We start from the raw sequence: 27208 nt of genomic DNA, 5'->3' as shown, positions 1-27208 counted from the left end.
ATCAACAAATAACAATAATATCAATTTTGTCATTGTGATGGAGAAGTGAACATAAATTTACAGCTAAGATGAAATAAAGCTGGAAATCCATGGAAATGGAAAGCTATAAGTGAATTCTTATTAAAATATTTATCAGTATTAATATATTCACCTATCGGATTAAAAATTAATTTTAAAGATTTTTAAAACTCTTATTAAAATTCACATTTTAATATGAGAACTCTTGAAAATTTTAATAACAGTTAAATATTTTCACATTTCGATAAATTTTCTTTCTGGTTTTCAGTTTTTCTAGAATTTGTAAATTTAATTTGGTTTTCAATCTTATAGTTTATAATTAATTTAGTCGATTTGTATTTTAAGGAATTATTCAAACGCTCATACATAATCATTTTAATCACTGATTACATATAATAACATTTCGTGCATTGAAATAGTAGTTAATACAAAAATATAAAACAGTAGTTTTTTAAATATATTCATTCACCTATTAGATATCATATAATCAACTATTAAATTATCTCATTCTCTCTAATTTCCTTATTATCTACAAATTGTTTATTGTAATTTAAATTAGAATTTCATAATTAGAAATATGTAATACTTATATATATACATGTAAATACTGAAACAGTTCTTGTATATTAAAAAAATAAGTATATTCACCAATTGCCAGCTGTAAGTCAAACAAGGTTGGCTTTGATTGTCTTTTAAAATTGTACACTTCCTTGAAACCTGTAAAGACCCCACCAAATGCACTAATGTCTGCCACGTAATCGCAATGACTCGGGCAAGTGTATTCTCCATTTTACCCTTGTATCTTTTTAAAACCACCAAAACACCACCACCGATTCACTATAAATACCCCCGCCGCAACCTCATTTCTCCCATCATTTCCGAGCAATTTAACTCTCTCTTCTTCTGCTAACCATTTTCAGGAACTGGCTTTATCTCAGGAAAATCTGGAGGAATCCTTCAACAAAGGGGTGGTGACCGCCCTGTATGACGCCTTAAAGTGCCGCGACGCCGGAAAAATCCACGAAATCCTCGCCGCTGATCTCGAGTGGTGGTTCCATGGTCCACCGTCTCACCAGTTTTTGATGCGCGTGCTCACCGGAGATAAGGAATCTCACTTCAGCTTCGTCCCCCACAGCATCTCAGCCTTTGGCCACATTGTACTCGCCGAAGGATTCGACCAGTCCCGATCAATCGCCTGGGTCCACGCCTGGACGGTCACTGATGGGATAATCACCCAGGTTAGGGAGTACTTCAACACATCCCTCACCGTTACGCGTATCGGAAAATCTGAACAGTCCGGTTTCGGCATTGCTTCCCTTCACTGCCCTTCCGTTTGGGAGAGTAGCCTTCCTGATCTTGTCGGGAAATCCGTGCCGGGGCTCGTGCTTGCTATCTGAAGCGAGCTTCAGTTCTAGGGTTTGATCACGTGTGGATTGGATTTAGGAGACATATATATATAATAATATTGTGGAATAAATAAGTGTTCGAATAAAGTGTGTGTTCCTGTCCTATGAGCTGAGATCTGAAATTGGACGGCTGAGATTAATTTCGGGGCTCTGATCGGCTACTTCAATCCTTAGTGATGATTTCGAAATCCTGTATCGTTGTTATATTTGGTGTTTTGTGTGATGTTAATCCATTATCAATAAAATCCTATTTATTTATTTCAAAATATTGGGTGCTCAAATCTATATTTCTATATTATATAAATTTTTATTATATTATTATTAAGCTTGTCATTATCTATATTCCTATATATTATTATTATATTTGTGACATGTAACGTGGTATGGTAGATAATTTTTAAAAATAACCATAATATAAAGCACTCTATTTTTATTTAATAAAAAATATTATTATAAAAATATATTTTAATATCATAAATTTTAAATTTATTAAAATATTTTCTTTAATTTTTATCCAAAATTTTAAATGTTTAAATGATTATATTATGTATACTAAAAATTTAGAGTTGGTCTCTTCTGAGACGGTCTCACGAATCTTTATCTGTGAGACGGGTCAACTCTACCAAAATTAACAATAAAAAGTAATACTTTTAGCATAAAAAGTAATATTTTTCATGGATGATCCAAATAAGAGATCCGTCTCACAAATATAAACCTTGTATATCGTCTCACATAAGTTTTTGCCAAAAATTTATTATGATAAAAAACATTAAATTAAATTTTTTTAAAAATAACATAAAAAATATCGCATATATACATTAAAAAAAAAAAACTCGCTAGTATGATAATTATTAAATATAAAAATGTATACTAATACAATTTGATACGAGGTATGTTCGTGGATTCCACTTGTAAGGGAAATGATCGTTCATGCTCATCGAGTGGATTAACCTTACATTATGTTCGGCAGGATATATTTTAGATTTTGTCCAATATTTCAAATTTCCTGATTTGATTTCTCGAATAAAATTTGAAGTTGCGCTTGAATATAATAGATTAAAATTTCGATATCAAATTATATAAATTTTAATAATAATAATAATAATGATGTCAAGTGCATCATTTTACATGCATTATTCAAATATTTTTATCTAAGTGCGACCTTAGTCATCGTTCGAGATAAAAATTAAAAATAAAAAATAAAAAAAAGTGGTCACAATGGTGGATTTTTATTGGGGGGGAAAAAAGAGAGAGATAAACTTCAAAAAAAAGGACACAAAAAAGAAAATGATTTAACGTTGGTGGAGACATGTCCAAATCATGCTTTGGCTTGTCCATCTCCATTTATAAGTTGGAAAACTTATCATCTCAGGTAATTATTATTATTATAATATAAAAATGTCATTGATAACTAATCTCATTACAGCTTTTGTTCAAATTATCGATCTGGTCATTTCATGTTCCTTTGGGTACAATCAATTTATAAAGTATGATTTTGAATAATTCAATTTAATAATATTAAATTATCTGACGTAAAATAAAATAAAAAAAATTGATAGTATTTAAAATATAAATATATAACAATAAAAAGAGCTCGAATATTAATATGACTGAAGCAATCAAAAATAGTCAAAAATTTAACGTAGGGTGTAAGTATTTTTAAAGTAGCTATCACGCAATCAAAATTTAAGTGGTCGGTAGCGTATCCAAATTTATTTTCGTATTAAAATTCAATATTTGCTCTTGTATATCAATAAATATGAATTACTTGGTCGTGGATATAACTCGTTACATTAATTCATATAATATATTATAGAAAATTTAAACTGTATTATAAACATTAAAAAATGTATATACATGAAATCACGCGAGATGATATATAAAACAATAAATTTATGAATGAGTTATTTTTGAAGAAGTCGTTTTCTTAAAAAAAAATAGTCGACAAATGTTTCTGTTTTAAGTTTTCAATTGAGAGAAAAAATGGAACCCTTTACGAATATATTGGCATCTATTACTAATATGGCCAAATGGGAAACAGGAGATAGGGCATATTAATCCAATTGGATTTGCAAATATAGATTTTAGGCAAGTTGGAATCGTTTCAATATTCTCGTTTTAGTACTATATTAAGAAATTTGGATGGTATTGCACTTCATTACTTTATTTTTAAATAGTGGGCACTTTATAATCTTTTTCACTTTTCAATTAATGTATAAATAATTTGAGAATTATTATAATAAGAATATTCATAAATTTATAAATCATGGTAACAAAATTAGTTACTCGGCACTCCTTGATTTTCGAAACACGTGTGATTTTTTTAAGAAATTCTAATTAACAAGAGCTGTTATTGCATGGTAAATAACATCGAAGATATATATTATAAACACAAAAACTCATGAGAGACTGTTTCACGAGCCAATTTTGTGAGACAAATAAAAAATATTATTTTTTATTATAAATATGGACAAAATTAATCTGTCTCACGAATAAAAATACGTGTTACTGTCTCACAATAGACCTATATTATAAGATAACGTCTTGAATATTCGAATATTAATATATATTATGGAAATAGTTGATGAGAGGGTGAATATTCGAATATAAGTATATGCAGCATATATTTTACGAGAGATGGTGACAATATATATCGTGTAGTTGAAGACATCTATCGCAAATCGTTGCCGACAAACTTTACATTAAAAAGAAATCAATAAATTTTTGTCCATCGATCCTCAACTTTGTTTTCGGGGAACTTTGAGATCAAATCCACACACAAAAAAATAATAAATAAGATAAAATTTATCCATTTTTCCATCTTTATAGATTATTAAATGTCATTAAATCCCACTCTTCTTTTTATTATCTGATTTTTTATAATTTAATAGCATCGTCTCAAAAGTAACTAACATGCACTAAAAATACATACCAAAAAAAAAGAAGAGAATCAAACCCAAATTTTCCCTTAAAAACACAAAAATTAAAGCTTGTTGCATCATTTAATTTATTTTATTAAATTAAACACAACAACGAATAACGCATTTTTACTGATAGAGTTTATAATAAATTTATTTTTTGTTTGTTTGAGACAATAATCAATATTAGTAGTTATCGAAACCGAAAACTTGTCTCAATGTTGAGATTTCGATATCAGATATGTTACAAGTTATTGACATATACAACTAATTTTTTCGAAAACACGCATAATACGTGGATGAGAAGACTAAAATGATTAATGCAACTCATGGACGTGAATCCTTAACATTTCACAATCAAAATTTTAAATTGTGTAACGTTGTGAAACTAAGTTTTCAGGAAAATTTAAAATTTTATAAAATCATAACGAAATAAGATTTTTTTAAAAAAAAATAAATAAATAGAGTTAGACGATTAATGAACAAACTTGTTCTGTCAAGAAAACCATATAGTTAGTTGATAAGGAACTACCTAACGTGAAAGAAATTGGTCACTTTATGCTTTAGGTTTAAACTTAATTAATTTAGTCAATTAATTATTTGTCAATTAGTACACCGCCCTTCACTAAATATTCATTAATAGCCATTGAAAAAGAAGAGCCAGGCTCTGAATGTCAGCAGATCCTAAAATTGACATAGGCGTTTTTGAGCCAATCATTATCATCTTTTATTATTTCTTTTAAAAGCAAAAATTTGTGTGAGACGGTCTCACGGATCGTATTTTGTGAGACGTATCTTTTATTTGGGTCATCCATGAAAAATATTACTTTTTATGCTAAGATTATTACTTTTTATTTTGAATATCGGTAGGGTTGACCCGCCTCACAGATAAAGATTCGTGAGACAGTCTCACGAGAAACCTACTCTCTTTTAAATAGGTGTTACCCTGCATTGCTTCCTCCGTATTGCGTCTATTTTCAAAACTTACATCCAAGTCCAAACATCGCAAAATTATTTCCAAATATTTTAATTGGTATAAGATTTTTTGAGTTAAGTTCAGAAACAAATCCATGACTTCATAAAGGTTTAGACCCTAAGTGGAGGATATCATATAATTATGAAGATACATGATTTTCATTGTACAACGAGTGGTATTAGAGCCAAGTTTAGATCGAGCCATATAGTTGGAATCCTCAAATACTTGAACAAAAGAGGTTGGAGCTCCTAACAAATCCATGATGAGCTCTCGAGGCAGACATTGCTCCAAGTATCTTATCATTGTGTAGATTGGGACATCTTTTGTATAACAATTTATATATTTAAGCAATTAAGGTTGCCTTTTAAATGATATATATGAGAAATGCAACTATAATGTGAGAGCTACATTTTTTAAGAGTTACGAAGAACCCATTTCCATACTTTATTGGACTCATCAAACAGGCCAATGCTTAAAAGTCATTTAAAATCTGTTGTCCGAAAAATAATCTGAACCATATGGGCCTACATATTCGAAACTAGATTGGGCCTTAGATATTGAAATTTAAATAGTGGAAAAGCAAGGACAAATTAACACTGGTTCTTCAGCCTAAGTTGTTTCATTTCAACATTTTCCATGTCCCTTACATCATTAATTACAACAAAACCCTGAATAAATTTTATACCTCTAGACATCTACGATAAGAAGGATATTTCCTTCAAATATTTGTGAATCCTTTAATCCACATCATCAATTAAATATTTCTCAACTCAAATATCTTATATTTCACAATCAAATATCATATCAATCAAATATTTATGGATTCTACCGTCACTTTAATTAATATTTTATTTTTATTTAAATAAAATCATTTCACTACTTTACTAATAAAAAAATGAAAAATAATTAAAAAAAACACACCTGCAGCTTGTACATATTCCATTCAATTGTCTATTTATATTTCACGTAATAATTAAATAAACAATAAAAAAATAAAAAGAAACACACCTGCAGCGAGATGATTCTCGCTTGCAGTGTATGACGCGCGCGTGCATTATGAGAGTGAAACTCACACTGGCTTAAAAAAATTAAAAAAAAATTTGCAACCCAATTACAAATTTATATCCGAGTATTATTGTGACACACAAATCAATGTTGTGCAATGATAAATATTTACATGAAGATGATATTTAGATGACATGACTAAGATTATATCCACCATTGTGGATGTCCTAAGTCAAATGAAGTTGGTTTTTACACAAAGTAAAATTAATCACACCCCCTCACAATTTCGAATATAAATTGCAAAATTCATCCACCTTACTCATTATGTACATATATATAAATAAATAAATAAAGGTATACATGTCAACTTGATTTATATTTAAAAATTTTATGTAAAATATAATATACTGTTTTTTTGCATATATAAATATTATATATGACATTTTTGTAAGCAACGAACGATTTTATTACCAAGTATACATAATCGTTGGGTTCAAAAAAGAAAAAGAAAAAGTGGCATTAAATTACAATAAAAAGAAATTCATTTTACACAAACAAAAGCTTCTAAAGTCGTTAGTTCCCAAAGCGTTGAGCCGATAAATCGCAACTCACTTCTAGCGCGGCTGCTGAATCGGCCTCGGGTTCACCTTCACCTTCACAGTCCTCGGTGCCTTCTCGCAATACCTCGGGGCCTCCGCCACTCCACGCGGCTTCCTCCACTTCAACCATCCCAATGATACCAAATCCAAACCTCCATCTGCAATAAAAACAGCAGAATTAAGATTTTAAGTCCGAGTCGACTCTGCGTAGAATTGAGATGTACAATTACCTTTGGAAGCAGCGTCATAGTCATTGTCATTGATGGTGTTTTCATTGACGATCTCTTCTGGGAAGATGAAATCGGGAATCTGGATAGATGGAGAGTCCAGTTGGGGATCGGAGAAGCACTCCCGTAGCCAGTAGTCGCGGAACCAAGGGGAAGATTGAACGAGATCCCACCACTGATCCGAGAAGTCCTCCACTTGGCGGTACACTGACGGTACGAATATCGGCGCGTTAGGGTTCAGTGCTGACGTCGCCATCTTCGATCTGAGGTCAGCATAAACACAGAATCATATTAAATATACAAACACATAACAAGCACATGAACATAAGAAAAGTAGATACGTACATTGTGGGTGAAAAAGTGTGTGAGATTGATGATGAAGAACTCCAGAACTGCAATTTCAATGGAAGATCGAATTTAGTGGTGAGTGGGAGATGTTTTAGGATGTGTCGTATATAAAGAGTGATTGGAGTTTTGGATAAGGTTTTTGCATGTCACGCGCTTGTTGTAGCTTTTTGTATTTTACTCCCTATTTTTTTATATACGATTTATATATCTAAACTCTCTGAAAATCTTTATAATAAAGACAAAAAGTGGTGTCATTGGTCTTATTTTTTCCGTTCATCGTTTCAAATTGTAATTATTTCATAATTATTTTTTATAAATATTTTTTATTAGAATATAAATCGAATTAATTATACATATACAAAATACGTACACCAATGCACTTGTGGGAATTGTCCTCTGTATATTAAAATCTGTAGACACGACTTGTCGTCCATCTTGCTAATAGCTTTCGGCTCCATTTTTTAAAGTTTAAATCGTCAGGTTTCAGAATTATATTTGGTAGGGGGCGTGAATGGATTTGGATAATTCTTTTCTCTTGAGTTAGTTTTTGGGGTTGAGTTAGGTCGAATTCTCAATCTTAATATTGTATCAGAGCTCAGGTTTGGACTGCCCATAGTTGGACCACCCATTCCGCCCATAATTGCGTCATTTGTAAACTTCACTCTCTAGATTTTCATTCATGGGTGTGAGGGAGTTGTGTTAGTTGTCCCACATCGGTTGGATAATATACCCGAGAGTTTCATTTATGGATTGAACTATCATCCCCCTTTAGCTAGCTTTTGGAGTTGAGTTAAGTCCAAGTCTCAATCTTAACATGATATCAGAGCTCAGGTTCCACCGTTATGTTTTGGATTGTCCATAGTTAGGCGACCCGTTCTGTCTATAGTTGGGTCATTTGTAAACTTCACGCTTCAGATGTTCATTTCTAGGCGTGAGAAGATGTGTTAGTTGTTCCACATCGGATGGATAATATACATGGGAGTTGTATATATGGACTTAAATAATCTTCTCTCTTGAACTAGTTTTTGGAGTTGATTCAGATACAAGTCTCAATCTTAACATAAATTGTTTGATTAATAGAATAACGTTTGTGTTAATCGACTTTTATTTCTGGGTGCAAAATTTTGAGTTAACGAAGTAATTTGCATGTGCAAATGTTCCCCAATCTGTGCGAAATTAAAAACAAATATTATTATAAAAATTCTTATTAAATAGTCACATGTATAAAATTCGACCATATTTTATATATTTTTTTTTACGTTATTTTTTTATTGTAAATATGAATTAAGTGAATCTGTATCACATATATAAATATGTTATACGTATCAAAAACATCTTGCACCGAACCAACTATCTTGACTTTATTTAATTAGATTTCATAAATACAATTAAATCTCTAATGAAGAGGACACGCAGAGAGCTATGTGTTAAATCGAAGCCAATTACATGTCAACAATTGTGACCTTTGTTATTATTGTTTTTATCCTTCTTCACCATGTGCACACCTCATCGTTCTGATCCGAATCTCACTGAGAACGCGCCACAAACTCTTTTACTATTTATTATTTTAATCATTATTTTGGGGAATTACCCCCTCAGCATTAGGTCATATTATTTTAAAAAATAATTAAAAATAAATAAATTTCCTGACATTTTTTCATGATACTTAATTTTTTCAGATTATTTTTAATGTTTATGGTAAGCAGTTTACCGCGTATTTTAAAATTATTATATGTAGTTAAGACTTGCCGTTGTCTATAATTACTGATTTATATATCAGAAACTCTAATTTTCTCTATTATGCAACATGCATGTGTAGTAACTTGTTCAATTATATATTTATATTCAACGCATTGTTAAATTTATAACGGATTTTTGTATTTTGAAATGGATACGAGGAAATTCTTTTTTTTTTCTTCTTACGAATGAAGAAAATTTTGTACAAAATATTAATAAAAACAAGGTCAGAAAGATTGAATACAACTATACAAGGATACAAGGAAAATCTTAAATCGAAAGACAAGGTCGGAAAGAATGAATAGTCCACGTTTTAGTGCTCAAAAGCAGATGCATCACAAACACAAAAACTTTACGTAGATTTGCTCTTCGATATAAAACGAACGAAAGACATTGGAGCAATGAAACCAGCTTGTCTTCCTTTATTTACAATATGAGTAAAACCAGGACGAAACAAGTAAACCAAAAACACAGCTGTCCTGTCTCGGAAAGATGATAAGAGACCATCTAACTCTACAGTAAAATGGAACCAGATGTTGCTAGTTTTACAGTAGAGAGCCTATTATCAACGACCAGACGCCACCACTTTTGAGCCTTTTATTTTGCTTTATCTTCATCTGCGCTACCACGTACGATGGCATAACCTCATTGGACATCGGACTTAGGTGTGGCACCACTCTCAGGTTTATCTGGATTATTTCCTGGATTTAAAGCGGGTAAACTGCTGTTGAACCCTCCAAGATTGGCATTCTTGTGCATGGGATTCGTGCCATTCGTGGCTCCAACAGGCCACATGGCCATTAGCCCTTGTGTGGATTGTGGGTGGACTTGTTGAGGTCGTTGATGCCGCGGGTCCTGCATCGGATGTGGAGTACTGAATGGTGCTCGTTGGGCGAATGTACCTGGTTGCTGAGCCATGCCTGCTGCCTGAGGATGTGGCATGTAAAGACCCCCTTGTTGCAGTACATTATTTGGAGTCATCTGCATGTGCTGATGTATGGATAAGATCGATATGTAATGGTAAAAGTAAAGTCTTGTTAGGTATTAATGTATCTACACAAGATACCGGGGGAGGCATTGATGGTGACAGTGTCTGCGGTTGGGCATCAGCAATGGCGGCTAAATACATCAAATTCTTTTGAAGTTGCGCCTGGTATCTTTTAGTCAAGATAATACAAGTCAAAAAGGTATTCGAATTAAAACATATCCACGAAGCTTTTAAGAAATAAATGAAGCATTAGAAAACTTTTGGCGGCTTTTTTGTTAATATTATTTTTAACGAGACGTGCACACAGAAGCAGAGAGTTTCATAATCCATGAACACTTGTGAACGTCTAAAATGCACTGTCTGTCTACTTAATGGGTAATAAAGTTGGTAACAAGATAGATCGAAGCCAGAAGCAAACACATCAGCAAGAATGATCACATAAATGTATGTGCACTCACACATGAAGAGATAATGACAGAAACCACTTACTGGGCGCATTCAGCAAGTTTGCCAAGATTTTGATTGTCCAAAATTGCCAATATCAATTTCTTGTTCTCGTCAAGGTACTGCATCAATGGTTGGTATTAGTGTAGCATAAAGAGTGGGTGGGTCCTATCTTAACCCTATTGTTCAGCGTTTTGCATGTAAGAAAAGACTAAATCTACCATGACATCCAGATGAGAAGATAACTTATGTTATCTTACTTACATCGCTGCCACTCATTCGCGGTTCAGAAAAGTTAAAATGTCCTCCAGAGCTTGGAGAATATCTCAACTCACAACCAGTCTTAAATCTTCTTGCATACTGGACTACATTCTGCTTGTACCAACACTCATGATGTTCCCGTTTGACAGCATTTAAAATAGAAGATGAAGATCTCTTCAGTTTGGTACATTTGGCAATGGAATCGAGTATCAGTTAAATGATATTAGGTAACTGGGATTGGTTAAATAGATGCTTTGGCAAAGGAACCTAGTCTCTGTTAAAGGATCTTAGGTACTTGGAATTGTTTAATTAGATGCTTTAGGATGCGGTGGCCACATTGAGAACATAATGATGGCTCTCCAGAAGCCATGAAGAAATTCCCAGAGAAAGGTTGGTAAGTTGCACATGGAAGGGGCGATTGCCGATGAGGGTTACAAATGGCTGAAATCTCTTAACAAAGACAACAGGAGCACGAGATTCACCTTTAACTTTTGGTCTCATACAAACAAACTTAAAGCATTTCACGAGCGATCAAATATCATGGACATTCATACACACGACAGAAGGAAAATTGTAATTAACTCATGTATCTTTTTGGTCCATCAGACCGATTTTGAAAAAGCAATATCATATTTTCCATTTTTAGCAAAATTGTGAGAGATTTCCATTTTTCCATGCAATCCAGATGCTGAATAATTGAGGACAGTATTTCGAACATGATTGAACATTCCTGATTCGTAAAATTTACGAATAACCAATAGGCCATTAAAGTCATTTTGTTTTCATTTGATGAAAGTGATGATTAAACTTTATTGTATGAGTTGATCGAATCAGGGCCTCGATTTAACTTAACTCAAACGGATATATCAATACTTCCATTAGAAATTTACATGTGCTCATATAAAGCGAGGAAAACTTGCAAGAATACGCTTTTGAGACAACAAAGAATAAGAGCTTATGGATATTAGAGTCAGACTTATCAGCTCACCATATAATAGACTGTCAATGTCAAAATGCTATGATGCAGGGAGACCGACAATGATTTCTCTTTTGCAAGAGGTGACCTATCAGCAAGTTAAGGGTTTATACTACTTGGAATCAATTTTAGTGTTCATGAATAAGTTCATGCAACCAGCACCATAAGAAAAGTGGCATCACTATCAAAGTAAAGGCATAATATCTCCCAAAGTTCCTTGCTACAAAAGATTGAGCTAACCAAGTAAAAAATGGACCGATGCATCAAACCTAATGAGGCACAATAGCCAGTAGATCAAATGACATAAAATGGCATTATACCACATGATCATTCAGAACCCAAGAAACTCATACAAAGCTACTATTCAAATCTTAAGAATGCCCAGAAACTTGCTGAGAGTGACTGCATAATAAGGCTACAAATGAACCGAACCAAGCGTGTTTGAACCTTTTCTGGATGGCTAAAATATTTTTCAATATATTTTGAAATTATTGAAGTTCAGGCAAGCTCAAAAATATTCAAATATATTTTCATGTATAGCTAGAAACCCAAATTCAATAATTTGCTTGGAAAAAAATGATAATTAAGCTAGAAACAAACCAAATCCAAACTTTAAGTTGAACAGATTTCCTTTCAGAAAAATTTACATGAAAACTGAGCTCTGGGGCATAGCTAAAACTGCTCGAATATGCAAAAAGGAGTAACATGCAACTTGGTTCTTTTTGTTAGCATCAACAGTGTAGAATACCTTCTGGATTTGTTCGGTGGTGATGTTAGTGGATGGAAATGACGGCGTGACTTGAAACATCGGACCTGGTTGCTGCATCTCTACAGCTTTACTGCTTGATTAAAACCACAATTCTTAATTATTTAGATAAAACAACATAAAAACAATAAAAGAACCCCAATACATGAGAGGAAAGTGAATCCCACGGCTACAGTTAAGTTGGTAAAAATCAAGACAGCACAAAAACAATTCAAAAACTGCTAAAATTATTCAAAATTAGCGTACAATTTATCAAAACATGCCACACCGCGCGTCAAATTGTATAAACCATGCCACGGTCTTCCCATGATAAAATCAAACCCACCCAAACTAAATCCAAATCCCTAAATTAACCAACCGAGTTAAAAACCCTAGTTTCAAACCCCTCCAGTATTCAAAACCTACCCAAACTCACGTAATGCGTGAAAGTGTAAATTTCCGGCACGCCCAGGAGAGAAGAGCGAAGCACAACAGCCAACAGGGAGTAAAACAGTAGCGAGGAATGGCAAGTTGTTCTTTGGCGGTGCAGGCTACAGCGACGTTTAAGGATGACTGGAGTCGAATTGGGGTTGGTGAAACTATAGCTGTTTGTCGTGGATATAGCAATGTCAGTGGCGGAAGAGGGCGGCGAGAACAGTGGGAGCGGCGGAGGAGAAAAAATAGTGGAGTGAACTCTTAAGAAAATAATTTTTATGTGCCTGTTACATTAACATCTTGTGCTGTGTCGTTTTATTAAATTTGGACCTATAGCGGTTGCAGACTACCCAACTTCGGCTCTAACATATACTAGTGTTAATGGATTACGTATTTTTACAGTTTTTTTTAAAAAAATTTACTTTATATTCAAATGTAGTTAATATAATAATAGTAAAAAATAATAAAATATCATATTTTAATTTGAAATTATAAAATTAAAAAAATGTAAACAAACAAACAAAAAAATAGATCAAGAAACAAAATGTGTCTATGCTTTCCATATTGTCACGTCCCGATCCTAAAGTTGGTGACATGACAACATCCTCAATAGTCATGGTTAAATTTTCCAAAATGTTAAACCTAAAAAATATATAAATATTAGAAAACTGGTCTATTTTATTACGAATCTAATTAATACTTTTTCAATTCACAACATAAAATAATAGCGAAACTTATAAATTTTCAATCATAATAATCTAAACAAATCATCACTATTGAAACTTAGCAACATCATAAATATTCCATCAACTTCTATCTAAGGGTGTTCAAATTTCGGATAAAATCGAAAAAACCGAAAATCCAAATCGAAAAAATCGAACACCGAACCGAACCGAACCGAAAATCGAATTTTGTAATTCAGATATAAATGTTAAAATCGAAGTTTATTTGNTGAATATCGTATTATATATTTCTAAAACCGAAAAAACCGAAATAAAAAACCGAAAACCGAACCGAACCGACCGATGAACACCCTTACTTCTATCAACCGCAAAATTCATTATGTTTCTCTTTCGTGGCTTATCGAATATTGTGTTTGATTTATTGGATGATTTAAAAGATTATAGTTGCATTATTACCATCAACTTTAGCTTTTGATAAAGTAACAAGCATCCGGTCCTACACTTAATATCAAAGTCAATGTCACATGTTTGATCCTCATTTATTGTAAGGAGTGTAATTATTGCGATAGTGATTGTTGAAGTGCAATAATTATCTCTACTTAGTAGAGTAATCAAAATATGATGCTTGAGTTGTCGTACGGTTTAAAATATTAGAGTTGCACTGTTACCACTAGTTATAAGTTTTTGTAAAGCAGCATGATAGGTCCCAGTGAGTGATATGGTCGTCTCTCACTGCAAAATATCTCATAAAAAATACCAAAATCTGATTTAACATCAAATGCAGTCAAATGATTTTTACCATTATTATAAATGTAACATGTCAATCAAAAAATGTGGAAAATATGACATATTATGCTTACTCACATTTCATATCTCATATGGAGTTTTATCAGTTTTCTTATTGATCATTGTTCTATTTTGAATGTAACATGCAATATTGATAGCTTCTGCCAAAAAAATTTGTGAGATTCATAAATCAGCAAGTATAGTCCTGTCAGCTTCTTTCAAGGTTATGTTCCTTCTTTCGGCTACTTCATTTTATTCAGGAGATTGGTCAGCTGAATATTCATTATGAATTCCTTGTTCTCACAAATAAGACTCAAGAATTTTGTTAGTAAATTCAATTCATAGATCACTTCTGATCTTGATTACTGAATTTGATTTCTCATTTTGAATGCACTTAAGAAATTTAATCAGTTGGTTACTGGTGCAATTTTTAACACTTAAAAACATAATCCAAGTAAATCGATAAACATCATCAATAATATATTTCATTCCCCCTAAGTCATTATAGGAATTAGACCAAATAAATCCACATGCAAGAGTTCTAAGCATCTAGTTATTAGGTTGTTAAATTTGTTTTTAAAACTAGATCTTATTTGCTTACCCAACTGACATGTATAACATATATGATTCTCGAAAAATTTTAAGTCATACAAGCCATCGACTAAACTTAGATCACGCAAGTCGTTGATAGATCTAAAATTAAAGTGGTTCAGCCTTCTATGCCACAATTTATGTTTATCTTGATTAACTGCCACAAAACATATGGATGAGCCTAAATAGTTACTATTTCAGTCAATCTTATAGACATTGTCATTTCTAATTCCTGGTAGTAAAGTTTAATTGTTGTCATCCTTAATCAAGCACATATTTTTAAGAAATTAAACTAAGTAGTCATTATCACAGAGTTGACAGATAATAATTAGATTGTAGCACAAATTTTCAATAAGTAACACATCATTAATAATAATGTTTTCATGATTTTACCATTATCCACGGTTTTACCTTTTGCATTGTCACCAAAAGTGATTATAGGACCTTTATATTTGATCATTTGGGTTAGCTGCCTCGAACATCTACAATTCAAGTGCGAAAGTGTTTCCCTTGATGATATTTATTCTTCTAATCTGTAATCACAAGTAAAATTCAACTGGTAATTCAATCTTACTCGGGTCCAAATGGTATCAGCCCTTAAGAACCCACAATTTTGGACTAGTTTGACATACTAACCTATTTATGTGTTCTAAATGAGTTACACATACACATGTGTGTGTAATGCTATGTGTGAATTAAATACAACACGATGTTTACCTTTTCAATCTTCATTGGTCAGCATGTCTCTTCTGAACATGCTTCCAGTTATGATATCAAGTTCGGGTCTAGTTCAGTTGACACGAAAATTTTAATTTTTTTAAAATATATATATTTAATAAATATTGTCTACATTTTTATATATTGCATCTTTGAAAAAAAATTATTGTGCATTTATATCATAAATTTTCATCATTTAATAATTAATTTGTCCCTTTTTTTAAAATTTTTTTTATTTATTTGATTTAATAAATATATTTTTAATTTTCTACAATTAAACTTTCAAATTTAAATCATATATATGTGAATTTTCGTTACTATGTGCTTAAATTAAATATTATTAATTTTTTTAAATTTGTATTAAATTATTTTTAAAAAGAATAAAATCGGGTTGTCGAGTTGATCGGATTGAGTCGTGTTAATCGAGTTCGAGTACAATTCTGAGTTTTCAGTAGGTTCAGGTTCGGATCAGATCAATTTAGCATTTTTGTTACTATCATGTGTCAGCCCGGCTTGGCCCGGGTGGTCTCATCTTTCTACCTTATGCCCAAATTACCCTTTTAATATCCTACAATTACATAACCCTAACCAACATTTATTAGAGTTGCGCTTGTTTTTTTTATTTTTGGGTATGAAAAAGGACATTTTTTGAATAAAATATGTTTAAAATATGGATTCTTGGTCTTTGGGCATAGGTGAGTTTCAATAACCAGATTTAATACCACCTAGTCATTGGTATGGTTGATAAAACGAGTTTAGTGAAAAATAGGCCTAAAATTCGTGTAAGGCAAAAATCATCCCTTTATCCAACCTCATCCGCCATACCAAACAAAGCATAGTTAACTTGTGTCACGTTTAAATATTTTTTTGTTCACTGTATGACGTGCAACATCAACAATATAATTTAATCACAGAGGAAATGTACTATTACAAAAATTGGTATGTGATTATCGACTATGATTTATAAAAGCGAGAATAACAATTGTACATAATAACAATATTAATGAAAATACAGCTTTTAAAAATATGTTCGAGTTGGTGGGTAGGTAATCATTTGACCAATTATTAAGACTATCAACACTTTTTTGAACGAGTTTATCACACAGAACTTGTTCAATACTGTTTTATCTGATTAACATGATTGATAGAATATTATATTAGTTTAAATTTTTATCTAGTACACATTGAAAAAGATCAATTACGAGTTTTAATAATTAAAATTCAAAATCCATCTAGCAGTAATTTGATTTCCCTGAAAGGAAAACGTAGAGGAAACAGAAGCAACAACGCGGGAAAGCTATTTAACGCGACAATAGTTGTCTTCGTCAGATAGCAACGGGTGTACCTGAACAAGGGCAATCTGGGTCTTTCATTAGGTCAATTTTGGAATAAAGAAAATTACTAATTGTTGGTAAACATCAATTTATTTTCTAAATATATCCATCAAACCATAAAAAGATAAAAAAAAAAAAAAAAAAAAAAAAAAAAAAAAAAAAAAAAAAAAAAAAAAAAAAAAAAAAAAAAAAAAAAAAAAAAAAAAAAAAAAAAAAAAAAAAAAAAAAAAAAAAAAAAAAAAAAAAAAAAAAAAAAAAAAAAAAAAAAAAAAAAAAAAAAAAAAAAAAAAAAAAAAAAAAAAAAAAAAAAAAAAAAAAAAAAAAAAAAAAAAAAAAAAAAAAAAAAAAAAAAAAAAAAAAAAAAAAAAAAAAAAAAAAAAAAAAAAAAAAAAAAAAAAAAAAAAAAAAAAAAAAAAAAAAAAAAAAAAAAAAAAAAAAAAAAAAAAAAAAAAAAAAAAAAAAAAAAAAAAAAAAAAAAAAAAAAAAAAAAAAAAAAAAAAAAAAAAAAAAAAAAAAAAAAAAAAAAAAAAAAAAAAAAAAAAAAAAAAAAAAAAAAAAAAAAAAAAAAAAAAAAAAAAAAAAAAAAAAAAAAAAAAAAAAAAAAAAAAAAAAAAAAAAAACCCATAAACAATACAACACGCTAAAAAAACACTAAATAAAACTAGACAAAAAATTAAGAAAATTAAATTTTCAGGATAAATTAACTAAAAATATAAAGTATTATATATAAATAAAAATACTGTAAATATACACTAAATGATGAATTTTCCGTAGTCCAATAGATTCAAATATATGAGGTCATGGAGACCGGGCTTGTAGCTCAGTGATCTCACCCCTGTCGGAATAGTCAATTTTCTCGGATTCGATCTCCTTCCTCGCGTGAGTTGTAATAAAAAATAAATAAAAATAAGAGGTTATTGTTGTGAAAAAGTAAAAATTTACGGTAAAAAGTAAAAATCTCAAACTCTTAAAATTATCACACTACACACTTTATAATATTTTTCTCTCAACTCAATTGTGATTTTCTACACAAATGAGAGATCTATTTATAGAAAATTTTTACAAATAATCCAAAAATAAAATACATCATTACCTACATCATCACACACTAATTTTCAATATTCAACACCTAATTTTACCTAATTTTCAACATTCAACATTCACATTTTCAACACAAATATTTTTCACATTTATGATAGCACCAAAATATTTTGGTCAAAATTCCATCTGACACTCAATTTATAGGTGGCGGTGATTGACAGAGCAAATTGGATCCTTATTAGTTTTTTATAAATATATAATAATAAATTAACAATATCATTTTTACAGTATCAATAATTTTGAAAAACAGTTCAACATTTGTTTTGGATACTGTCTATTTAATATTTCACATATGATCGACGAAGTTGGTAATTTGAAAAGTTTGTGATAAAAACAAAATATATCAAACGATGAAACTATAATAATTTATATCCCTCTTCTTTACTAGTATATGTTTACAAGACGTACACATATAGTTTTTTTTATTATTATTAAAAAAGACGCTTATATAAATAGAATAAAATCAAAAATAAAAAAACAAATAATTGAATAAGTATTTGTATAGCTGTTGGTGAAGAAGTAACTCTAATTTTTTATATTTGTGACAACACATAATGCTCTTATTTGAATGTTGATGGGTCGTAATGTTATACCGATGAGTCTGAGGAGATGCGTGTCTATCTGTTGATGTTGTTTCATATCACTTAGAAACTAGTCTTACAATTTTCCCACCGTCGGCCAAGTCCTCATCATAAACAATATTACATGTTAAGATCTGACGTCACTATTTTAAGGGCCATCTAGCCAACCAAATCAATCGACACAACATCAGCAGCTTGACGCATGATAACTTCCTAGACAATTACTAATCTTAGTAATAATATCACTAATGCACTTCTAACCCAACTTTTCTCAAAAAATATAGAAATATGCTTATTGGGTGACTTGAATTCGTGATATCGCTTTGATGCCAATTGTTATCAACAAACGCTTACCACTAGGTCAAAAGTTATAACTGTTAGCCTATGCACAACTTTATTTCCATATACTCGTGACATCGCATAGTACACCTACTTAAATGTTATTGCATTGGGTTGCTACGCCCATGAGTCATGAGAGATGTATGTCTATGTGTTTGTGTTGTCTCATTTCCCATAAATATTAGTTTTGTCATTTTCCTATCATCCATCTTGTCCCTAGTAGAGACAATATTACCCGTTAAGATCTGATCTCACTCTTTTACGGTCTACCTAGCCAATCAGGTCAAGCGGCATAACATCAGTAACTTGGCGTACAAAAACTTCCCAAGATATCACTTACCATAGTGTTATTATTATTCGTACACGCTTAACTCAACGATATTATATATCTATATTTATAATAATGCATTAAATTGAATTCTCCTCCGTTTTTAATTAACTATATGCATTTTGTCACACCTCTACTATAAATTTATATATACTTAGTAAACCTTGTGTGTGCATGTAAATTACATTTTTATTTAAAATATATTTTATATTTACATATAATAAATTATTATATGATATATAATTAATTAGATTATTAATGTTGAATTTTTAATTTCTTTCGTTTTTTAATCACTAATTTATTATATTTTAGTTTATTTTAAAAATAATTATATTTATGAAGAATGAGTGTTTTAGGGAAGAAAAATAACATGACATGGCAAAAATAACAACTTTACATGCATCAACTTTAATCACAGTAATACATATTATATTATATTATGTATTAATAAATATATTTCAGATATGAGATGCGATTAGTGATCTGATTTTTATAATTATAAAAAATAAACATGGTATACTTTTACAAATAATTATAATTCAATTTCGATAAAAAATTCCGAGTACAAATTAATTAATAATCATCCAATAAAATATAAGTTACAACATAAAAAGTTTAAATATGTGAAAAACACATCGATTTCAATAACAAAATTGTATGCATTACCAAACACATTAAGAATATTTTTGAAATAAAGACAAAAATTTCACTGAAAATTAGTTAGTATTGGTGACTGACTAATTAATAATACTACCTGTAGTGTAGTATGTATTGCGTGAACATGAAATTTATTATACAAAATATAATTTTTATATTATAATTTTAGGCGTATAAAATTAATATAATTTGAATAAATAGAAAATAACACATTTATAAATATATCTATAATTATGTTAAATATTAGATAGTTTGTGTAATTGAAAAATGAGGGAGGGAAAAAATCGAAAACAGGAAAATGGTAATTCCCTCCCTACCGTAGGGGCATTATTGACATTTACTTCAGTTTTGTTTTTTCCGTTTCTTCCATTTTCACCATCTTTTCAGAACTTCAACATTGCAGAATGCTGCTTAAAGAAATAAAGAAAGACCGTTACCCGCGCGAGATCAGCTCCCCAATCAATCTTCACTCTTCAATTTCGCTCGAGGATTTCTGAAACTTTCCATCAATTTTCTCTCTGGTGATACTACAGACGTACGTAAGCACACGAAGAATTTTTGTTCTTGTTTTTTTCTTACTAAGGTTCAGGTACGGGAACTGCCGGGGTTTGCAGAGGTTCTTGATTCTCACATTTTCGTTTTCCATTTTTTTGTACTTTTGGGTGTTTCTATGATTTTTGTTCTCTGCTTTTTATGACGTGGTGAGAAATTTGTTGGATTCTCTTTGCGGAAATTGAAAAGGTTTTGTTGTTTGCGTTTCGCTGCCGGCGGGTTTATGAGTTTACGCTTGTTTCATCGTGATTTTCTTTGCTTAAAATTTATTTTTCTTTTGTGCTTGGAACAGCGGGGGTCCGTTAGACGGGTTGATTCACTCGAAACAAGTGCGTAGAGAAATGTTCGTTTGTGTTCTGCACCAGAGGATTTTGTCGTTTTAATTTTGTTGCCCTTTTAACAATTTCAGTATTTTCGTTGCATCGTGGACTATTTAATCGGCCTCCCCTTAACTTTAGAGCTTAATCAGTGTTCTGCGGTGTTTATCTACGAGAACAGCACGTTGAAGAATGAAGGATAATCGGGAATATTGATTTATTGTGTTTCTGAGTTTGTTTTTTGTGGCTTTTGTTATCTCTTTCATGCTTGAAGATGTTTTTGCTCCCCAAATGTAAATATTACTTCTTAATCTTATATTGTTGTTACTCTGCCGTAAAGATTGACATTTTTTAATTTTGTGTATTTCCGACAATTGTAGATGGGGGCTGGAAGAAAAAATAAAACTCATCCGAAGGAAAAATCTAATGCCAAATGGACAGTGAACTGTAGTGCTTCTGCGAGAAATATTACGAAAAATGAACTTGCCGCGGTTATATTTGGATGCAAGCATCATACGATGCAGGAATGCTTGCACAAGCTTTTGTTTGGTGAGCTTGCCGCCTGAAATGCATGCCTATACTTCAGTATTTTGCTAACCCGTCCAGTTTGAAATTGACCTGTGATATTTTCTTCACAAATTTTCAACAGGATTGCCAGCGAACCATTTTTCTTATGTAAAGCACATCACTCCTGGATTACCTCTATTTCTCTTCAATTACAGTGATCGGACACTTCATGGAATCTTCGAGGCAACTTCCCTGGGACAGATGAATATAGATCCACATGCATGGTTAGGGGGTGAAGAAGCGGAATGTACACCATATGGTGCACAGGTGTGCAAGCTAAAGACCCCTTGTTTTTGTACTTTTATAGATTCTTTTGCCTCAAAGATGATTTGAATTTTTCTATGGTTCTTATCCGTGTGCATTTGGGGGTTTTGAGGTTGGATGCAGGTTCTTGTCAATAGAAAGGATCGATTAATGAGCTCCACTTGGTTCATGCTCTCTACTGTGTGGTTCATATTGTAAATGATGTTACAGAGGTTAGCATACTCATTGCATAATTTTCTCTCTTTAGGTGCGAGTACGAGTCCTTAGACGATGCCGGCCGTTGCGTGAAGAAGAGTTCAAACCAGTAATGGCTAAAAATTATTATGAAGAGAAGCTGTTTTGGTTCGAGCTTGACAGAAGGCAAGCCAATAGATTAACAAAGTTATTCTCCGCTTCACCCTTGACGGAGAATACACCCCATCGACCAGTTGTAGCTCGATCAAACATTAATCGACCAGTTGTAGCTCAATCAAACAATATGTTTGATGCTTTGCCCTCCTCCGACGTCGATGAGGCAGTTGAATCTAAGGACCTCAAATTAGAAGAGTTGCCTGCACCACCCAACCAGTTTATCTTGCAGCAAGATTCATGGCATGGTTCCAGCTCAACAACTGAAATGAACTTGAAGGAAAGTCATCAGCATTCTTATGCCTCTGTCCTTTTGAACAAAAATGCTTCTGTTGCACAGCAGTGGTGTCATGGCATAGAGAATGGTGGAATTTCAATCATTCGTGATGATTGTAGAGGGGCTGAAGATTGTTCCGATGAACTGAATGTGGAATGTGCTTCATCACCCCCTAACACATGGGAAGAGCGCATATCCACTGGGGATGGAGTTAAAAAGTTTGAAGCTTGTCTAGATGTGCCCAACATGAAATGTGGTTCATCTTTCTCTGAGGACCGGGGAGAGAACAAGAACATAATATCGGATGGGTTGGTTAGGGATATTGAGCATTCTGAGTATCACTCTGTGGTCTGGAAGGTACCTTGAGCTTAGTATATTATCATTTATGCATTCGTTCACGTGCAGCTTGTTCAGAATCATTTTCTAATTTAATTTTTCCATTTTACTCGGTTGTATACATTAGAAGTTGATTGGAGAAGTTGAAGAATTGAAAGTGTCTCATTTAGAACAGCAACTTCGAATCAATTCCTTGGAGCACGATCTGGTATGTTTGCTTACCCAATGGTGTGACTCTGTTTGCAGTCAAGGCTCCTGTAATTGAATCAAGTCCTATTCATATTTCTGAGCTTAACATTCTATGTCCCTTGTTTTTATGTTAAAATATTTTGTGAAATGACTGATAATATTTTTTGTGCAGAAGCCAATACACTAAAGTTGTTTATATGTGAATTTTGGAAAGTTAATTAAGTTCAAATTTGGTAAAAGATAGACTAAAACCTTTTATTGGAAGGAGGGTATCGAGAGTTTTTGGATGGTTTTGCATTTTAATTCTCTTTTGAGTTTTTATATCTACACATTAATTTGAGTTCTAAAATTTTGTAATGCTATATGGCAGTCATCAAAATGTCATGTCATGTATGTATATGAATATGTGCTAAGTTTGGCTATGCATTGAAGTTTGTTTTGTACAAAATCTTTGTAATTATTAGAATCCATCAATAAACTGAATCTGACCAATATCCCAACAATGTGCAGATATTGTCTTTATTCAATTTCAAACACCAAGGATTATTAACTACAGTTAATCTTAATTTGATTTGTACATCCTTCAGCCTTGTACATCCCAAGCTCTGCCTTCATATGTTCAATATCTTACTATATCGCTTGTTATGTGGTGCAAACAGCAACCTTGCTACTATCCTTTGCTTTATCGTTTTTGGATGCCTTACCAAATTTAGATAAAACAGTGTTTGAATCCAGGCCAAAAGAAGATGTATGATCAATTAAGAAGCGAGTAATTCTAAGACTCTAAAACAATGAAAAGGATGAACATAAATTAAACTGGAAACTTTTGAGCTCCATCTTGACAGTGACCATGAATTCTTTACTATTTTCATCAGGGGGACCAAATTAAAATGCCCAGAACGTTGAAGGGTGTATTTACTGTTACTCATAAATTTATGGCTGAAATCAGAGAAGCTGGAAACTACAGGGACTACTTAAAATCTGAACAAAATCTAACCTGGGAATTGAGAGAAATTCACGACAGGGACTAATTAGAATTGAACAAATCGGACTTGGGAATTGAGAGAAAATCATCTGCACCTTGAGCAGGAAAAAGTGAACAAGTTGAATATGTTATCTAGGTAATTAAGTGAATTAACCCTAAGATTTTACTGAACCTTATTTAAAAAAGAATTTTTAATTCAAAGGAAAAAATATATATTCAAGAATTCTTGAAAGAATTAAATAATTCAAGAATCCTTGTTTTAATGAATTTATATTAGTGAAAGATGATTTTCTCTTCCCAACCTTCTTCAATATTCTAAGTTCTTGGATCTAAAACAATAAAACTAAAACCCCACGACCTTTCTTGTAAGAAAATTTTCCCTTTTCCCCCTCTAATTTTTTTCCTCAAAAGTTGTGTTGCCTTGAAAAAAAGAGATCTTGAAAGAATTCAAACAAATCAAATAATGAAAAGCGAAACAAGGATGATTCAGGAAAAAACAGAATAACAACGAGAACCGCGAAACAAAAAAATGAAAAACATACAATGAAATTAAGGATTAGAGCAATCACTTGGCAAGTGTATGCAATCTTTATTGAAATTTGTTTGGCTTTCAAGTCTTAAATCCTGTCACAATATATGTACTGGTACTACGTCACACTTTTGTCATTATCTATATAATTATGACGGTTTGTGGTGCAATAATGCTAGCTTTAGGTAGTCTTGCTACCTTGTCTTAGCATGATTGGGGGTGTATTCTTTTGTTGCTCTAATTGGTATTATTCTCTCAGCCATATCAAATGAAAATTTATGAATCACGGGCTTGGCCTGCATTTTTTGCTTATGCTGACAGCATTTAGATTCAGAGTGGATGAAGCATGTTGTATTTCGATCACTGTTTGCCTGTGTACCTGTTATTTTGATTTTAGCATGGCATTTTGTGAAGCATCTCATGCTTAGATTTTTAAAGGATTGTCAGAAAGGTAGTCTGTTTTTACTGTTTTCTCAATGTTATGGTGAAATTTTTTTTCCCTGTATAGGACATCTCAAAGATGGAAATTCACCATTTGAAGGAGCGTTGTAATTTGTTGGAATCTGGGCCATCTTTAAGAAGAAATTACTGTGAGATTGAAGGATACGAAAGTTTGAATTCTACAGTGAATGAGTTGGTGTTCATAGTTGGAGGATTTGATGGATGCTCATGGCTTCCAGTTTTGAGTTCATATTCCCCTTCTAAGGACTTAGTCAAACCACTTGTCTCAACAACTGTGCGATCATATGCCTCTGCAGCCAAATTAAATGGAGAGATCTATGTGTTTGGTGGTGTACAGAGTGGTGTATGGTATGACACAGGTATAATTGTCCAAATACTACATGTCTATTAATTTTCTCTCTTTCTGGTAAATTTGAACGTTTGTTGGCAGTTGAATTATACAATCCCACAAATGGTCAATGTATACAACGACCTTCTTTAAATAGAAGAAAGGGAAGCTCGGCTGGAGCATCTTTATGTGAAAAAATTTTCGTTACTGGTGGTGGAGATGGAACCAAATGTTTCTCGGAGGTGGAAGAATTGGATCTGAGAGCTGGAAGATGGATCCTTGTTAGTCCGATGCTTGAACGGGTAAGTTAAACATCCTATATTATTTTCAGCCCATAACATATTTCAAACGGTAAACAAAAAGATTCATTCCTTTTGGTGGATACTAGCTGTATCTTTCTGTTCCATACCCAGAATAGAGTATGCAACAGCATTCAGTATTAGTGGCAAATGTGCATGTAAATACCAAGTTAATTATCTTAGTTATCGTTCTTTTTTTAAAAAAATATTATTAGGTGGAGTTAATAATCCACGCTTATGAAGTTTGGATAACGACGACTGGTTACTGATCCAGAGTTGATCTTATCCGTGTTTTATGTTTATTTTTTTTTGCCTTCTTCCCATGCAGCGATATGCCCCAGGAGCTGTAGACATGAACGGATCACTTTATGTTGCTGGTGGCTTTGATGGAATAGATTACTTGAGGTGAGAAGATTTACAGTCAGACTGTCTTTTTTATTATTTTACCTATTGGTATACACTATTTTACAATGCATTCACAGGTTTCTTCTTACTAATTGTGACTCTAAACGACAATTTTTTCTGGAAAATGTTTTAGTTCCAGAGATTGATGTTGGGTTCCCTGGTTAGAGTTAAGGCTATAGTGTGCTCTCTAATTTTAGGTTCAGAACTTCAAGTAGTATTTCAAATACTTCGAATCTTTTTCATTATAAATTCATTCTGGATAACATCTCTTTTGTTGTTATGTCGTTCGACCTACTTTTTCTAAGTTTTTTTTTTAATTTTTGGCAGGTCCCTTGAAAGATTTGATCCTAGAGAGCGTTCATGGACTCGACTAGGTTCTATGAGTGCAAAGAGAGGATGCCATTCTTTGGTTGCATTTAATGAAAAACTGTAAGTTCTGATTCTGGCTCAATTCTTCTGTGAGATATATATATATATTCCATTTTCTTTATTGAAGTGCATATATATTAAACAATAATGAATTTAAGTGGATATTTTATCCAGAGGCTAATCCTTAATTTTAACTCGGTTTATATTCTAGTGAGTTTTCATACTTGAGAAATGAATGCTAAATCTTGCAGATATGCTTTGGGCGGGTATGATGGAACTGGAATGGTGGCCACCGTTGAGGTTTTTGATCCACGTCTTGGTTCGTGGATGAGAGAGGAGCCAATGAAGAAATCTAGGGGAAACTTCGGCTCAGTTGTGCTTGGAGGAAAAATGTATGTAATTGGCGGGGTAGACGGTGATGGCGAAGTTCTGGATGCGGTATGTGGCTTTCATGTTCAAGAACCTCGAATAGATCCACTAATATGATTTCAACTAATTTGGACCAAGAACTTGGATGATAATGGTAATTATTATTTTTGAACCTTTCGACAGGTCGAATATTACGAGGAGGGCCGTGGCTGGCAGGTTGCTGGACTGAGAGCACTTGGTAAAAGAAGCTTCTTCTCTGCTTTTGTCTTGTGATCGCAGAAGACATTATGTGATATATCTGGAAATGCTTCCTGTGCATGTTACTGCACCAACTGTGAATAATAACCGCAGATGTAAGTGTATGAAACATGAAGAGGTTTTTCCTTTGTGGGATAGACGTCATTTTTATATT

General features: G+C 32.1%; 4 protein-coding genes across 11 annotated transcripts; 2 read left to right on the top strand and 2 right to left on the bottom strand.

Annotated features, from left to right (window-relative positions):
* Positions 1-785: 785 nt before the first annotated feature.
* Positions 786-1682, top strand: LOC140977731 (uncharacterized; the record flags this gene model as incomplete). The annotated part of the gene is made up of 1 exon (XM_073442473.1): positions 786-1682. A coding segment is annotated over one exon (630 nt), but the record flags the coding sequence as incomplete, so codon positions are not given.
* A 5083-nt stretch (positions 1683-6765) lies between these two features.
* LOC140977044 (protein EARLY RESPONSIVE TO DEHYDRATION 15-like) lies at positions 6766-7665 on the bottom strand. Its single transcript, XM_073441576.1, has 3 exons — positions 7495-7665; positions 7153-7412; positions 6766-7080 (listed from the first exon to the last, which is right to left on the bottom strand). The coding sequence occupies exons 2-3, from the start codon at positions 7403-7405 to the stop codon at positions 6938-6940; spliced, it is 396 nt and encodes a 131-aa protein (XP_073297677.1). The 5' UTR covers positions 7406-7412; positions 7495-7665; the 3' UTR covers positions 6766-6937.
* Positions 7666-9491: 1826 nt separating this feature from the next.
* Positions 9492-13407, bottom strand: LOC140977043 (GRF1-interacting factor 3-like). Of its 4 annotated transcripts, none has more exons than XM_073441573.1 (5): positions 13075-13407; positions 12652-12745; positions 10712-10788; positions 10301-10391; positions 9492-10224 (listed from the first exon to the last, which is right to left on the bottom strand). In XM_073441573.1, the coding sequence occupies exons 2-5, from the start codon at positions 12727-12729 to the stop codon at positions 9880-9882; spliced, it is 591 nt and encodes a 196-aa protein (XP_073297674.1). In that variant the 5' UTR covers positions 12730-12745; positions 13075-13407; the 3' UTR covers positions 9492-9879. The 4 variants fall into 4 exon arrangements, with proteins under 4 accessions (XP_073297674.1, XP_073297675.1, XP_073297673.1 ...); XM_073441574.1 differs by having other exon boundaries at positions 12652-12742; positions 13085-13407; XM_073441572.1 differs by having other exon boundaries at positions 12652-12742; positions 13075-13400.
* Positions 13408-20604: 7197 nt separating this feature from the next.
* Positions 20605-27208, top strand: LOC140977037 (uncharacterized). 5 transcript variants are annotated; one of them, XM_073441565.1, is made up of 12 exons: positions 20706-20816; positions 21045-21081; positions 21450-21618; positions 21719-21903; positions 22148-22882; positions 22989-23069; positions 25073-25385; positions 25457-25656; positions 25982-26058; positions 26386-26487; positions 26679-26865; positions 26980-27208. In XM_073441565.1, exons 3-12 carry the CDS (start codon positions 21450-21452, stop codon positions 27067-27069), a joined length of 2139 nt encoding a protein of 712 aa, XP_073297666.1. In that variant the 5' UTR covers positions 20706-20816; positions 21045-21081; the 3' UTR covers positions 27070-27208. The 5 variants fall into 5 exon arrangements, with proteins under 5 accessions (XP_073297662.1, XP_073297665.1, XP_073297661.1 ...); XM_073441561.1 differs by lacking the exon at positions 21045-21081 and having other exon boundaries at positions 20605-20735; XM_073441564.1 differs by lacking the exon at positions 21045-21081 and having other exon boundaries at positions 20605-20739; positions 22992-23069.

This window comes from Primulina huaijiensis, chromosome 5, assembly GCF_012295235.1.
Source record: "Primulina huaijiensis isolate GDHJ02 chromosome 5, ASM1229523v2, whole genome shotgun sequence".
Taxonomy (NCBI): domain Eukaryota; kingdom Viridiplantae; phylum Streptophyta; class Magnoliopsida; order Lamiales; family Gesneriaceae; genus Primulina; species Primulina huaijiensis.
This window is presented reverse-complemented; position numbering and strand designations above follow the sequence as displayed.

Bases quoted from the DNA above. Each gene is read 5' to 3' on its own strand.
- LOC140977044 (XM_073441576.1), bottom strand. From the start codon at position 7,405: ATGGCGACGTCAGCACTGAACCCTAACGCGCCGATATTCGTACCGTCA. The intron at 7,081-7,152 runs GTAATTGTACAT...TTTTTATTGCAG, and splicing joins CTATGACGCTGCTTCCAAAG to ATGGAGGTTTGGATTTGGTA.
- LOC140977037 (XM_073441561.1), top strand. From the start codon at position 21,450: ATGGGGGCTGGAAGAAAAAATAAAACTCATCCGAAGGAAAAATCTAAT. The intron at 26,059-26,385 runs GTGAGAAGATTT...AATTTTTGGCAG, and splicing joins GATGGAATAGATTACTTGAG to GTCCCTTGAAAGATTTGATC. The intron at 26,866-26,979 runs GTATGTGGCTTT...ACCTTTCGACAG, and splicing joins ATGGCGAAGTTCTGGATGCG to GTCGAATATTACGAGGAGGG.
- LOC140977043 (XM_073441573.1), bottom strand. From the start codon at position 12,729: ATGCAGCAACCAGGTCCGATGTTTCAAGTCACGCCGTCATTTCCATCC. The intron at 10,789-12,651 runs GTATTCTACACT...CCATTGATGCAG, and splicing joins CCACCGAACAAATCCAGAAG to TACCTTGACGAGAACAAGAA. The intron at 10,392-10,711 runs GTAAGTGGTTTC...CTTGACTAAAAG, and splicing joins AAACTTGCTGAATGCGCCCA to ATACCAGGCGCAACTTCAAA.